General features: G+C 38.8%; 1 protein-coding gene across 1 annotated transcript in view; it reads left to right on the top strand.

The window, feature by feature from the left end:
- The window catches only part of ZFHX4 (zinc finger homeobox 4), a 145693-nt gene that overhangs the window by 127553 nt on the left and 3039 nt on the right, over nucleotides 1-15101 (top strand). The window contains exons 6-9 of the mRNA XM_062570267.1: nucleotides 654-787; nucleotides 941-1141; nucleotides 3610-3727; nucleotides 4571-9967. Of these exons, the coding sequence (XP_062426251.1) occupies nucleotides 654-787; nucleotides 941-1141; nucleotides 3610-3727; nucleotides 4571-9967 (5850 nt within the window). The remainder of the gene's footprint in view (nucleotides 1-653; nucleotides 788-940; nucleotides 1142-3609; nucleotides 3728-4570; nucleotides 9968-15101) is intronic.

Raw genomic sequence — 15101 nt, 5'->3', positions numbered from 1 at the left:
GCTATTTCAGGCATAATAGTAAATGTATTTAATACTTAATAGTAGAAGTATCTGTAGAAAACAATTATATTTTGGGTTTGATCACAAATGCTAGAATATAAAAATTCACAATGTAAACATCTAAGGCGATCCCAAATGACTGATCTTTGTATATAATTAATATTGAGTTAGCTCTGAAATCCTGTTCTCCACAGTATTTCCTTTAAAACCTCACTATATTTAGCTTCAGAATCGTAACCAGGCAGGAGTTATTGCTCAGACAGTTTAGGAAAGAGAGCAGGTAATTAAACATTAACAAATTAATTATTTTTGAAAACAGGATTTTTAAGCAAAACTGATTTGTTTTAATGTAATACACAAATTTATACTGAGCTGCTAAAGAAAGCACATTATTGGTTAATATTTAAAGGCAACCTAGGATTATCTAAACAGTAGAGAAGAATCCATTTTAAAATGGATTTATAGAATCTCCATCAAGGAAAAAAGTGTATTTTCACCTTTGTACGTACCAGAGTTTGGTATATTTTTTTTTCTCAGACCTTATATAGGTATAAAAAAAGAGACAATAGAGTGCTTTGAAATCACAGTCTTTTTGCAAAACAGGATATTTTTAACTTTAAAATGTGTTCTTAAAAATTATGTTTTTGAAACAGGAATAGTCACACCAGAGAAGGAATCAAAAGTGAACACTGTGGTAGGGGCACAACAGCTTCTTCTGGCAAAAGAAGAGGATGGTGCAGCTAAAAAGTCAAAGCCTCCAGAAGACAATAAATTTTGTCATGAGCAGGTAAAAGAAAATGTAACAATTTAATTGCGTTCTAGAACTCTTTCAAATTACTCAAGAATAAAGCAGAGATGATGTGCTATTAAAATAGCAATATCAGCAAGTTATTAAAAGCACACTGACTAATACTCCGCATCTTAATTTGATGTTTTTCAGTTCTATCAATGTCCTTATTGTAACTACAATAGTAGGGACCCAAATCGTATCCAGATGCATGTCCTGTCACAGCATTCAATGCAACCTGTTATCTGCTGCCCCCTCTGCCAAGATGTCCTCAGCAACAAAATGCACCTCCAGCTTCATTTGACCCACTTGCACAGTGTATCCCCTGACTGCGTGGAGAAACTGCTCATGACAGTAAGTGATCCAAATGCTGATGTGCATGCTACAGAAACGGGCTCACACCTCTCGGCAATGTATTTGTTGTGACATAGTGTTCAGGTAGCCCGAGCAGGGGAGAGGGTCAGGACTCTCAAGTCTGTTCCTAGCTCATCCAATGACTGATGTCCCTTGGGAAGATCACTGAGGATAGCTTTCAAAGATGGTGAAGACCTGCAGTTCCTCACTGACTTTAACCTTGGAAAAATCAAGCCTGACAGTGCCTCTAAGTGCACACCTGTAAATTGGGTCTAATAATATCCAGTGCTCAGAGGTAATGTGACCCTTAACTTTCAGTTTGTAAAATAACAGGGATTTCTCTAAGCAAAAAGTAGAAAAATTTCTGTTTTAAAGCTGAGCTGTACTTTCATTATGTTGTATGAAATTCACTATACAGTAATAGTGCTAATTGGAAGACACAAATTTAATATAGCATGGAATGTCATATTTCTTACTTTTGTCCACTGTGAAAGACCCTTCAGATTTTTCTTGAAAAAAGTATGAATAAGGAACAGAAAGACAAGTCCAAGAATAGGCAATAATCCAGCTAGGTCAGTTCTTTGGGATATGGCGTACCTGATTTCAGGTACATACCCTGCATCCAACAGGGATCTAAACTGGATTGCCTACAACTCACATGGATGTGATAACTAGCAAAATCTATTTGCTCCTGACTGATTTTCTGAGGTCTACAGCTCCTTATGCTGGGTACTGATGAGCAAACACAAAATTAGGATTCATAAAAACAGTTTAAAGATTTTTTTCTTCATTTCTTTCCTCCAGTTCTCTACTTTCTATAGCTCTTCCAGACTGGGTAATACTGGCTCACCACAAGGAAAATACAGTAGAAACTTAACTTTTTCAGACTCTTCTCAGAGACTTAAAAAAATGTGGAAAAAAGTCTCAGTACTGAGGTTTGTCAGCTTCTTCTCAAGTCCGTGGTTCCTTAAATACTGATAATGGGGCAACTCTGAATTCTTTCCTCTCCTCTCCTCTCTTCTCCTCTCTGGGTGCTGGGAGTTGTCTATTTCTGAGAGGAAAAAATTAATGTATGTGGCAGAAAAAAAGAGATAGGAGAACATAATCTACATCATTTGTGTCCTAGTTACCAAGATTAACATGCTTTTTCTATATCTCAACTCTCTGATGACAAAAAGAAATACGATTTATAGCAAAATTTTCTTCTGCAGAATAGTTTTAGTTACCTGGACCATTTTTAAAAAAGTCTTTCCCTCCCAAATAGAATCAGAGTCACTAGTCCTCTGAGAGGATGCTATCAATGCCAATGTTTGAATTTCATATGTGAGCCTAGGGCTTTTTAAAACATGGCTAGAATATTTCTTCCAATAGATAATTTATACATATATAATCCATCTATCTCTCTGTATACGTATCATTCTTATGTATCCTAATAATGATTCAAAATAATTTGTTAAAGTGTTAAAAAAGTTACACTTCACCAGATTACATTAGATGCTAAATGAAGAGTGTTCCGGCTCGTATCTAGTACTGTACGTAGCCTCTGCTATTAAAGTAAGATCACTAAAAACTTCTGTGGACATTCTTTTTACATTTATGTAAGGTAAGGGAGTATTATCTTATTTTTAGAGATGAGGAACTGCAACACAGCCTGAACTGATTTAGCCAAGATCATTTAAACAGTCTCTGGCAGTGCAGGAGATTGAACCCAGTCCTACTAAGTCTCAGTCTGAACCCCCTAGAAAATGCTTCCTTTCAGGTATGAGTATGTCTTAAAGGTCTGAGCAGAAAAGAAGATATGGAGTGTTGAGCAGTGTTTATGTCAGCTTAATTTAACTAAATACTGTCAGGCACCTAGAACAGTACATCTTTTAAAGAGTTCTTTCTGTCCGTAATTCAAAAGCATAGCACAATAGGTAAAGCAGTCTGAAGGAGATACTCATATAAGCAATTTAAGATGAGAAGGAGAAAAGAATCTTATTTTACATGAAAAAAATCTGATTTTAGTGGGAAATTCTTTCAAAACTCATGAAAGGTCCATCATTTGCTTAAAAATAATACAGGTAAAACAAAGTGATTGCCTTGGTCAGGAACAGACCAATGACTGTCTGGACATTATCTTCATCTCTGGAGGATGTCTAAGGAGAATTCTCCTGAAATAACCAACAAACCTGACATAGCCAGGAAAACTTACTTTATGGTGACATTGACTGTAGTGAAATATTGAGTGTATGTAGTTCATATTGAGTGTATGTAGTGTAGCATCATCTTATTGTGGATCCAGCAAGGGACATCCAATGCTTTGATTGCTCTGTCAGAAAACTACTTTCAAGGACAGAATCAAGACCTTGACCTCGTCATGGCAGTCTTTGATCCAGATGTGGTGAATCTATTAAATTACATTTTAGTACAGCTACATAGTATTAAATAGTGTGATTCCTTCTGTAATAATACTCTGTTCTTCAAAGGTTCCTGTACCAGATGTCATGATGCCCAATAGTATGCTATTGCCAGCAGCTACTTCAGAGAAATCTGAACGTGACACACCTGCAACTATTACAACTGAGGGATCTGGAAAATATTCAGGTATGCAAGAAAAAACCCAGACATGCAAAAGACAGGTATAAATGATTTAGAAATAAACCACTTGTTTCTTTCTTGGAAAGTGAGTCCTTTTGGGTTTACGTATAGACAGACAGAAAATATTAATGAGCCTGAATTTGACTGGTTGCACACATGTAGAGCTACTAGGATGCAGCTTGTCTCATGTGCATGAGTACTTGGCTTGGGTGTGCCACACTGGTTGCTTGTAGTAAAGTTAAAAATCAGCATGCGATAGCACCTAGCCACTTTGAAGGTAGGACCTTCTTGTTTAAACAGCAAGTAAGATTCAATCCTAAAAGACTGCAGGACTTTCACCAGCATCACTGGCAAATGATCCTGCCTGCATTTCCAGTAGATATGTTTAAAATAGTAAGTTTCTCATCCTGTATTCTGTGCTGAGCAGCTGCTTTGCTAACTGTCACAGTGTACTCTTCCCTCTCTCCTCAGCCACTTTCATACTAGCCTATCTTTCTAATCACTTCTCCTACCTATTGTCTCCATTTCTACTCCTTCCCTCTTTTTCCTACTGTTTGGTTTCCTCTTCTTGTATGGTGCTCCTATTGTAACAATAAATTTTTATGACAAAGAGAAGCCCTATGTCACTACCAGGCCAGCTTTGACATTCATTATTACTCTTTTTTTTTAACCTCCTATTGATCCTGTTTAATTCTTCTCTGGGGCAAGGATAGATTGTCATCAGATTGCTGTGCCAGCACCAAGAATACTAGGTGCAATCTTTGATTTATGATTATGCTGAAAAAACATTAATACTATGGAATATTCTCTTCTGCCTACCTAAAAGACACTTCACCTTTTTTAAACTAGGTGAAAGTCCTGTGGATGGGAAAAATACCCCTGGGATTGAGGAATCAAAAACTGGAGTGGAAATTAAGACTGAGGAACAGAAACCACCTAAGGAATCTACTGAAACGTCAGATTGGAATAAGAGCAGCAGTAAAGATATAAAGACCACTGACTCAATGCCGGATCAGCTAAATGAACAGCAGAAGAAGCAACAGCTCTCTGTTTCTGATCGCCATGTCTATAAATACCGTTGTAACCATTGTAGCTTGGCTTTTAAGACTATGCAGAAGCTTCAGATACATTCCCAGTATCATGCTATTCGGGCTGCTACCATGTGTAGTCTTTGCCAACGTAGCTTCCGTACATTCCAGGCTTTAAAAAAACACTTGGAAGCAGGCCACCCTGAACTCAACGAAGCTGAACTTCAGCAGCTGTGTGCATCTTTACCTGTAAATGGTGAACTCTGGGCAGAAAGTGAAAGTATGGCACAAGATGATCATGCACTAGAACAGGAAATCGAAAGAGATTATGAGATGGACCAGGAAGGTAAAGCAAGTCCAGTAGGAAGTGATAGTAGCTCTATTCCAGATGATATGGGCTCAGAACCAAAGCGGACCTTACCTTTTAGAAAAGGGCCAAATTTTACTATGGAAAAATTTCTAGATCCATCTCGCCCATATAAGTGTACCGTATGTAAAGAGTCTTTCACTCAAAAGAACATTCTCTTGGTCCATTATAACTCAGTGTCCCATCTACATAAACTCAAAAAGGTTTTGCAGGAAGCATCAAGTCCTGTCCCTCAAGAAACCAACAGCAACACTGATAACAAACCCTACAAATGCAGCATTTGTAATGTTGCGTATAGCCAAAGTTCTACCTTGGAAATCCATATGAGATCTGTGCTTCATCAAACAAAGGCAAGAGCTGCAAAATTAGAACCAAGTGGTAATATAAGTAGCGGAAATAGTGTAGCAGGGAATGTTAATAGCCCCAGCCAAGGAATGCTAGATTCTATGAGCTTACCAGCAGTTAACAGCAAAGAAACACATTTAGATGCCAAAGAATTAAATAAAAAGCAAGCTTCTGAATTAATTTCTGCTCAACCTACACATCACCCACCCCAATCACCAGCACAACTTCAAATGCAACTACAGCATGAACTGCAACAGCAAGCTGCGTTCTTTCAACCCCAGTTTCTAAACCCAGCTTTTTTGCCTCACTTTCCAATGACACCAGAAGCACTGCTGCAATTTCAACAGCCTCAGTTTCTTTTCCCATTCTACATACCTGGGACAGAATTCAGCTTAAGCCCAGATCTGGGTTTGCCAGGTTCTGCTACATTTGGTATGCCTGGAATGGCTGGTATGACAGGATCACTGCTAGAAGATTTGAAGCAGCAGATACAAACTCAGCACCATGTTGGTCAAACACAGCTACAGATACTGCAGCAACAAGCACAACAGTATCAATCCACACAACCCCAACTTCAGTCCCAAAAACAGCAGCAGCAAAGTAGCAAGCTGATGAAAGCAGAGCAAAATAGCTTAGTAAGTACAGACTGCCAGTTGATAAAGGAAATGCCATCATATAAGGAGTCAGAAGAAACTTCTGAAAAACAAGAGAAGCCAAAGCAAGAATTTACTAATGAGAGTGAAGGAGTAAAAGAAAACAAAGATATGAAGAAGCCAAAATCCTCAGAACCAACCATCCCACCACCCAGAATAGCTTCTGGAGCAAGGGGGAATGCAGCCAAGGCTTTGTTGGAGAACTTTGGGTTTGAGTTAGTTATCCAGTACAACGAGAACAGACAAAAAGTGCAGAAGAAGAGCAAGATCGGTGAAGGTGAAAACACAGACAAATTGGAATGTGGAACCTGCTGTAAGCTGTTTTCCAACATTCTTATTCTGAAAAGTCATCAAGAGCATGTGCATGGGCAGTTTTTTCCATATGGAGCACTAGAAAAGTTTGCCCGGCAATATCGGGAGGCATATGACAAGCTTTATCCAATTTCTCCTTCTTCTCCAGAAACACCACCACCGCCACCGCCACCTCCTCCACCACCTCCACCGCCTCCTCCTCCAACTCCTTCTCAGTCTTCTTCAGCTGGGTCTGGAAAAATTCAAAACACGACTCCCACTCCTTTGCAAGCTCCACCACCCACACCGCCACCACCCCCTCCACCACCACCACCCCCTCCTCCACCGCCACCACCGCCATCAGCCCCACCTCAAGTTCAGCTTCCCGTTTCACTTGATCTCCCACTTTTCCCTCCAATTATGATGCAGCCAGTGCAGCATCCTGCACTACCTCCTCAGCTTGCCCTCCAGTTGCCCCCAATGGATACTTTGTCTGCAGATCTCACACAACTTTGTCAGCAGCAGCTGGGATTAGATCCCAATTTCCTACGGCATTCTCAGTTCAAGCGTCCACGTACAAGAATCACAGATGACCAACTAAAAATCCTACGGGCTTATTTTGATATTAACAATTCTCCAAGTGAAGAGCAGATTCAAGAAATGGCTGAGAAATCTGGTCTTTCACAGAAAGTTATTAAGCACTGGTTTCGTAATACGCTGTTCAAGGAGCGCCAGAGAAATAAAGATTCTCCCTATAATTTCAGCAACCCTCCCATAACAGTGTTGGAAGATATAAGAATTGACCCCCAACCTTCAGCTGTAGAACCTTACAAGTCTGATGCATCTTTCAGTAAGAGATCATCTAGGACTCGGTTTACTGACTACCAGCTTCGTGTTCTCCAAGATTTTTTTGACACAAATGCTTACCCAAAGGATGATGAAATTGAACAACTTTCAACTGTTCTTAACTTACCTACTCGAGTTATTGTTGTATGGTTCCAAAATGCACGACAAAAAGCTCGCAAAAGTTATGAAAATCAAGCTGAAGCTAAAGACAATGAGAAAAGGGAACTGACAAATGAGCGCTACATTCGAACAAGTAACATGCAATATCAGTGTAAAAAGTGCAGTGTGGTTTTTCCCAGGATTTTTGATTTGATAACACACCAGAAAAAGCAGTGTTATAAGGATGAAGATGACGATGCTCAAGATGAGAGCCAAACTGAAGATTCCATGGATGCCTCTGATCAAACAGTATATAAGAACTGCACAGCTGCTGGTCAAACCGACTCAGCAAAAAGCACGGCCGTCACAGCAGCAAGCTCCGGCTCTGGTTCTAGTACTCCTTTGGTTCCGTCACCAAAACCAGAACCTGAGAAGGCTTCTCCTAAGCCAGAGTCCACAGAAAAACCAAAACAAAATGAAACCATCTCTAAGCAAACTGATTCAACTTCCCAAAGCACCAAACCAGTACAGTCTGCCCCAATAACCCCTTCTGATCCTCAGCCCTCAGCCTCTCAATCACAGCAACAAAAACAATCACAGATAATAGGCAGACCTCCTTCTGCATCACAGACTACACCTGTCCCTTCCAGTCCTTTACCAATTTCAATGACTTCTCTACAGAACAGTCTACCTCCTCAGTTATTACAATATCAATGTGATCAGTGTACAGTTGCCTTTCCAACTCTAGAACTTTGGCAAGAGCACCAGCACATGCATTTCCTAGCAGCCCAAAACCAGTTTCTTCATTCACAGTTTTTAGAAAGACCAATGGATATGCCCTATATGATATTTGACCCCAATAATCCTTTGATGACTGGACAGTTACTTAATAGTTCTCTTGCTCAGATGCCACCACAAACTGGCTCATCACATACAACACATCCTGCTACAGTTTCTGGTTCTCTGAAACGAAAACTGGACGATAAGGAAGATAATAACTGTAGTGAAAAAGAGGGAGGAAACAGTGGAGAAGATCAACATCGTGATAAACGTTTAAGAACAACGATTACTCCAGAGCAGCTGGAAATACTCTATGAAAAGTACTTATTAGATTCCAATCCCACCAGAAAGATGCTAGACCATATTGCACGTGAAGTGGGGCTTAAAAAGAGAGTGGTACAGGTCTGGTTTCAGAACACAAGAGCCCGGGAAAGAAAAGGACAATTTCGTGCAGTTGGTCCAGCCCAGTCCCATAAAAGATGTCCTTTTTGCCGAGCTCTGTTTAAAGCAAAATCAGCTTTAGAAAGTCACATTCGCTCTCGACATTGGAATGAAGGGAAACAGGCAGGTTATAGTTTGCCTCCAAGTCCTTTGATATCGACTGAAGATGGAGGAGAAAGTCCACAAAAGTACATATTCTTTGATTACCCATCATTGTCATTAGCAAAAACTGAATTATCAAGTGAAAATGAGTTGGCTTCCACTGTATCAACCCCTGTTAGCAAAACAGCAGAGATGTCACCGAAGAATCTCTTAAGTCCTTCTTCTTTTAAAGCAGAGTCTAGTGAGGATATAGAAAATTTGAATGCCCCTCCTGCTGACTCTGGATATGATCAAAACAAGACTGACTTTGATGAGACTTCATCAATTAATACTGCGATCAGTGATGCCACAACAGGAGACGAGGGGAACAATGAAATGGAAAGCATGACTGGCAGTTCAGGGGATGCAAAACCGACGTCACCTCCCAAAGAACCAAAAACACCAGTGAACGATACACTACCAAAAACTGCAACTACACCTACAAATGAGAATACTGATGATAAATTTCTTTTTTCCCTAACTAGCCCCTCGATACATTTCAGTGAAAAAGATGGTGATCATGACCAAAGTTACTACATTACTGATGACCCTGATGATAATGCCGACCGCAGTGAAACATCAAGCATAGCTGATCCAAGTTCACCTAACCCATTTGGAGCTAGCAATCCCTTTAAATCCAAAAGCAGTGATCGGCCAGGCCACAAACGTTTCCGAACACAAATGAGTAACCTTCAGCTTAAAGTTCTCAAAGCTTGTTTTAGTGACTACCGGACTCCAACAATGCAAGAATGTGAAATGTTAGGGAATGAGATTGGTCTGCCCAAACGTGTGGTCCAGGTCTGGTTTCAGAATGCCCGGGCGAAAGAAAAGAAATTCAAGATTAACATAGGGAAGCCATTCATGATAAATCAGACTGGACCTGATGGGACAAAGCCAGAATGTTCTCTCTGTGGGGTGAAATATTCTGCGCGTTTGTCTATAAGAGATCATATCTTTTCCAAACAACATATTACAAAAGTGAGAGAAACTGTGGGAAGTCAGCTGGATCGGGAGAAAGATTATTTAGCTCCAACAACAGTTAGGCAGCTGATGGCCCAGCAAGAACTGGATCGCATAAAGAAGGCTACTGATGTGCTAGGATTAACAGTACAGCAGCCAGGCATGATGGACAGCGGTTCTCTTCATGGTATCAGTTTGCCAGCAGCTTATCCAGGACTCCCTGGCCTTCCTCCTGTTCTTCTGCCTGGAATGAATGGTCCATCCTCCTTACCTGGATTTCCGCAAAGTTCAAACAGTAAGTGTATAAGGAGATGATTTTCTAATTTTATTAGTTTGATCATCTTGCACAGTCACCATCCACTTCTAAAACGTTTTTGTCATATCTCTAAGACTGATGGGAGTAGATAAAAAATACTGCTGTAAGGTGTACTCAGTGCAATTTTAGATTGTTGCTGTAGCCTGGATAATAACCCTGATTTCCCAAAACAGAAAAAACGTAGTTTACTTGAAATCTAATTGAAAGAAATATTTTTAGTCTGCTTAAAGCTACTGTAACAACAACAATGTTATGCAATGGTGTTGTTATACAAGTTTTTTTTAAAATGATAAACCTTTTGACAAAGTATAAGGTAAAATTTTGTGTGTAAAATTTTTGTATGCAAATATTTAAAGTAGTGCCTGATGAAGCATGAAATAGTTATACCCAAGTCGCAGAACCATAAGATATTTGGTCTGTCTGTTAGACCAATCCAATCTGTTGTTTCATTCAGAAACAGTATTAAAAGAAAATGCTGCCCAAATACCTGGAGTGGCTGAATACCTCCTCTTCTTAATTTGTAAAGTCATTGCAGACATGCACCACTTAATTTGGGCTTGTGTTTTTAACTGAACACATAACTCTGTTTTACTGAGGTTGACTCTGGTTTTTGCTCGCATTGGAAAGCATTCCAGTTCCTCTCGGAGTTAGTTTCACTGAAGTTGGAGAACTGAGTTTTCTGCAGAGCAATGTTTAGTCCTCAAAGGATGAACCTAATATATTTTTTGTAATAGGCTCCAATTCTGTAGGCAGAGTTTATTGTGAGTGCAGCATTGCAGATGGAAGCTATCCCCATCATCCTCTAACTTTGTACATTCATATCAAATATGTGCACGTCAGAGTTAGGAATTCGGTTAAGACCCTTCAGCTCATTTTACTTGGTAATTCCACTTGCTATTTATCTCTAAACTTTGATTTACAAAACAGCTCACTTTGACAAGTGAGGTAGGGACTTAATTACCTGTGTAGTTAGGCGAACTAAGAATGTAGCAATATCTTCTCTGCTACCCAGTTCTGCTTTGACTGATGATGACCATGTTATTGTTTTCCTAAGTGGTGGTCAAAGTCTCTTGTTTTTCTATTCATTGGATCAGAATGGCTTTCTTTCCACAATGGAGTCTCTGGCTGAGTGCCCTCTGGCTTTTGTCAAATAGTTATTGGCACAGAGAGTGCATATAAAAGAAATATAAAGTTGCTGTATTTCCTTCTTAATGGCATACGGTGCCCAGGTCAAAAAATGGCAGAATGTTGTTCATTAAAATTATGGATATGGTTTCTCCATATAACTTTACTAAAGAGATTTGTTTAGACTGACCTTTAGGTAAAATGGGCTCCAGAAAACTCAGATTTTGTCTGTACTAGTAAATTAAATGTGCTTGGGAACATCCCATTGAATTCCTTTACTCTCTGAAAGAGGAAGTCCCCATACAAACAGCCTATTGAGACTGGTTGCAGGATCATGATAGCTTCTCAGCTGTGCCCAGACGTTTTTTTAGGAGAATGCTTGTTGGCCCAGGCCGAAACTCTTAAAAGAGTTTTAAAGAATTGCCCATTCTCACAATTTAACTGTATAGATGACCAAGTTTCAGCATTCTGGAAATGCTCCCTGACACTACTTAGCTTACTGACTCATTCAGTCAATGACTGAATAGCCTCAGAGTCTATAAATAGTGCTCTTATTAATTCAAAAACAGAATGCTGGGTAAACAGGCCAACTGGTCCATAATAATTCAATTTTCAGATTTTCTAATTTGCACCAAGTATCTCTTCTTTGAGATAAATTAAAATCATTATTACCCATAGCATATTCAGTACACTGCCAACTGAGATTAATTTTTAGCCCCTTTCATCTTGCATCTTTTTAAGGTTAATTAGCCCATTGTGGGCAAAGCCCACTGTGTAAACTGGCTAGTTGAATCTTCTTGTTAACTTTCTCTTCTGCCATATGCTAAACAGCCCCTACATCCCTCCTTTGTTGCCTGGCAAATACTTGCATACATAAATCTCCATTCCCCGATGATACATAATGGAGCAGTCATAGTGAATGAAAAAAAATTAGATTATTTTAATCATTCATTATAGAAAAATGGTAATCTACTCAGAAGCTGAGAATTCACATTTGTATTTGATGCTAAGAGGAGTTTAAGAACAATCTTCTTGGAAGCAGGCATCTAAGCAAGCTGGTGTTTGGCTATGATTCTTTCTGCTCTCCACATGTTCTCAGCCAGCAGGACAATTGCTCTACATCATTCTTTGCATGAAGGATTTTCTGAAGCTTGCTCCCTGAAGTCTACTTCTTGTGAATTCCACTGTCAGTATGTCAGTTCTTCTTTTTGGCCCCAATCCTGAAAATGCGCTTCAGAAGCAATCTCACTGGAACCACTTATATTTGAATACATACCTGTTTTCATTGGTGCTTACAAGGTTGCTAACTATATTTCCTGTGGCAGAGGCCATGTATTCTGTCCTGAGTGTTTGTTTAAAGGACGAATGTCAACATTAGTAGAACCTCATTTTAGAGAATACCTTTGCTGTGTTACTAAGACAAGAAACTAATGAAAACATAGCAGTAAATACCAAATTTAAAATTCTCATTCATATTTCCTGTTACTTATGCCAGACAGGAAATTAGCCCAGTAAGTTTCACTTGTATTAGGATGGATTTCACTTTCATGTTTGTGAATCCAGCATCGCTGCTTATGGTTTCCAGCAAGGCACAAAAATAATTACCTTTTCCAAAATACCATTCATCTTGAGATGCAATATTTTCTTTTTCAAAAGACTTGAAATGGAACGCTTGAAAATAATGCTAAAATCACTGAAAATGTAAATATTCAAAGTACAGGCCAATTTGGCTTCTTTATATAATGCTCAAACTGGACATTTATCTTCAATGATTATTACACTTGGAAAAATAAATAGCTTCCTTTCTGAAGAAAGGAATCCATTAACTTTAAACTCTGTTAATTTTTTATGAAACAGATTTTATTATAATGTCAGAATTACTGTTTGGTTCAATGCTGATATGTCCAAGAATCCTCTCACTTGTGGGATATGTTTCTTTAAAGAATAGAATTATACCTCTTCATGAGCATCAAATGCTGAGCCTGTTTTCAGCGTTATTATTATGTTTGCTCAGCAGAATTCCTAATACGGAGTTATTTGTTGGAATTCTAATCCAAAAAAAATTTCTGTTCTGGCTGATCTTTATTATTCAAGTCCCTTCTAATTTCCTATGTGACCGTAGATGCAAGAGTTCACCTGCTGTTTTTTAGCTGTTCTCAAAATTTATATTCTCTTTTCTTCTTAGCTTTGTGTTTTTGTCTATGATCCCTCGCAGAAAACTAGTGCTTCATCTTGCTTCTAGCTATTAATACTGGTTCTATGAACCTTTTAATGTCACAGTCATTACCATAGGTTTTTTGCACATCACTTAAGCCTGTGCTGCCTTGAAGATTCACAGTAGCTTTTTCCAAGAATGCACACATCACTGGGTAATATGTACTTAGTGATTTTGAAATCTTATCAGGAGAGAAATTTGATTCAGTAGCAATTATTTTCGTTATGATTAGAACACTAAATTCTGTCCTCTGCTTTTGGACTAGTGGTAACAGTTTCAATTTTATATTTTTAGCACTCCCTGATTTCTCTCGGAGAGAGAGAAGTCTTTCTTTTGACAGTTACTTAAAAGAGGTAGCAGAATTAGAATGTTTCTTCGTGACTGTTAAATTTACATTCTATTTTTCTCATGTCAGAAAAGAGAGCATTTGTTTCATCAAGATTTCTGCATTTAGTTCTGGAAACCTTCTGTTCCATATTTAACTTCTAATAGAACAGGTGGATTTCACTCTTCTGTTGCAGTCTCTCTGGATATTTAGCTGAATTCTGTACATTTCAGCTAAACTGTGAAGAATATCTTGAAAGTAAAATAGATCATTGGCTGCTCTGGGCAAAATAAATGCGAGTTAGACTGAAGACATGATGTGTAAGGATTGAAGAGATTAAGAATAGAAAGAAATCAGAAAAATCCTAACTAGCTGATGAGTCTAAAAAGTATGACAAAGCTGGGGTAGCAGTTCACACTGATTACATCATTCATGAATTTCCATCTACAGTATTTATCATTTAATATATTTTTCAGCAGACTTCACACACAGTTGCCTGTTATTTCCTGCTCAAAGTATAGGGGCAAGTAAAAGCATCTTTGATGTCATTACGCAGTAACTGCGGCAATTACTCACTTTTTAATGATAACTGTTGTGACTTGTTTCACTGTACTATCTAATCCATGCTCACAATGCATTTTAACTCCTTAGTGATCCCCTACCATTAAATAGGAGTAATGACATGGTGACAAACATTAAATGGTCTCTTTGTTAAATCTGATAATTATTCCCTTTGAATCCTAATTGCTTTATTCCTAAGTTATGCTAAGCACCTGGGATATTGATGGTTTAAACTTGTTCACTCTATTAGTGCTTCCTAGTAGCTAATACCCATCTACCCTCCTGTTCTCTTATCCATGCACTTACAGGCTGTTCCTGGGGTTGCTTCACTTCTAGAGTTCTGTGTACATCACATTTTGTGGTTTCTATTCTCTACCAATCTTATTTGCCTCAAAAAATGACAAAGGGTGCAACATGCAGCCTCTTACAGTTAGTTGCCTTTTCTACCCTGTGCCATCATTTAATTTTCTGACCAACTGTATGTCTCGTAGAAGTTACTTTTTAATAGACTATTGCCAGCCACTGCACTATACCTGGTACTTGAAACACAGAAAAGATTTCTTCCACTAATAAATGATGTGTACTTGTACTGTGTACGCACCCTCCAAACAGAGCCATTCCATCCTTAAGTTGCTTTCTCTAATGATGTGAAGGACGTCATGCCTGCATGTTTCAAGTAAGCTGAGAACAGCAGCATTCCTGTGTCAATGTACTTCAGTGCTAATGCACTTATTTCCCAGCAAATACTGCGTTGACCTGATTGGCATGATGGTAAAGAAAAGCTCTGTTCAGACTCTCAGAAATGAAAATGTAAGCTATGTGGTGTGCCAGTAATGAATAGCATCGGCCCAATTGTTTGTTCTGTTAGTTTCTTGGATGGTCGTTTC

The sequence above is a fragment of the Rhea pennata genome, chromosome 2 (genome assembly GCF_028389875.1).
Source record: "Rhea pennata isolate bPtePen1 chromosome 2, bPtePen1.pri, whole genome shotgun sequence".
NCBI lineage: Eukaryota > Metazoa > Chordata > Aves > Rheiformes > Rheidae > Rhea > Rhea pennata.
The sequence above is the reverse complement of the archived record's forward strand: the minus strand, read 5'-3'. Positions and strand labels throughout refer to the sequence as shown.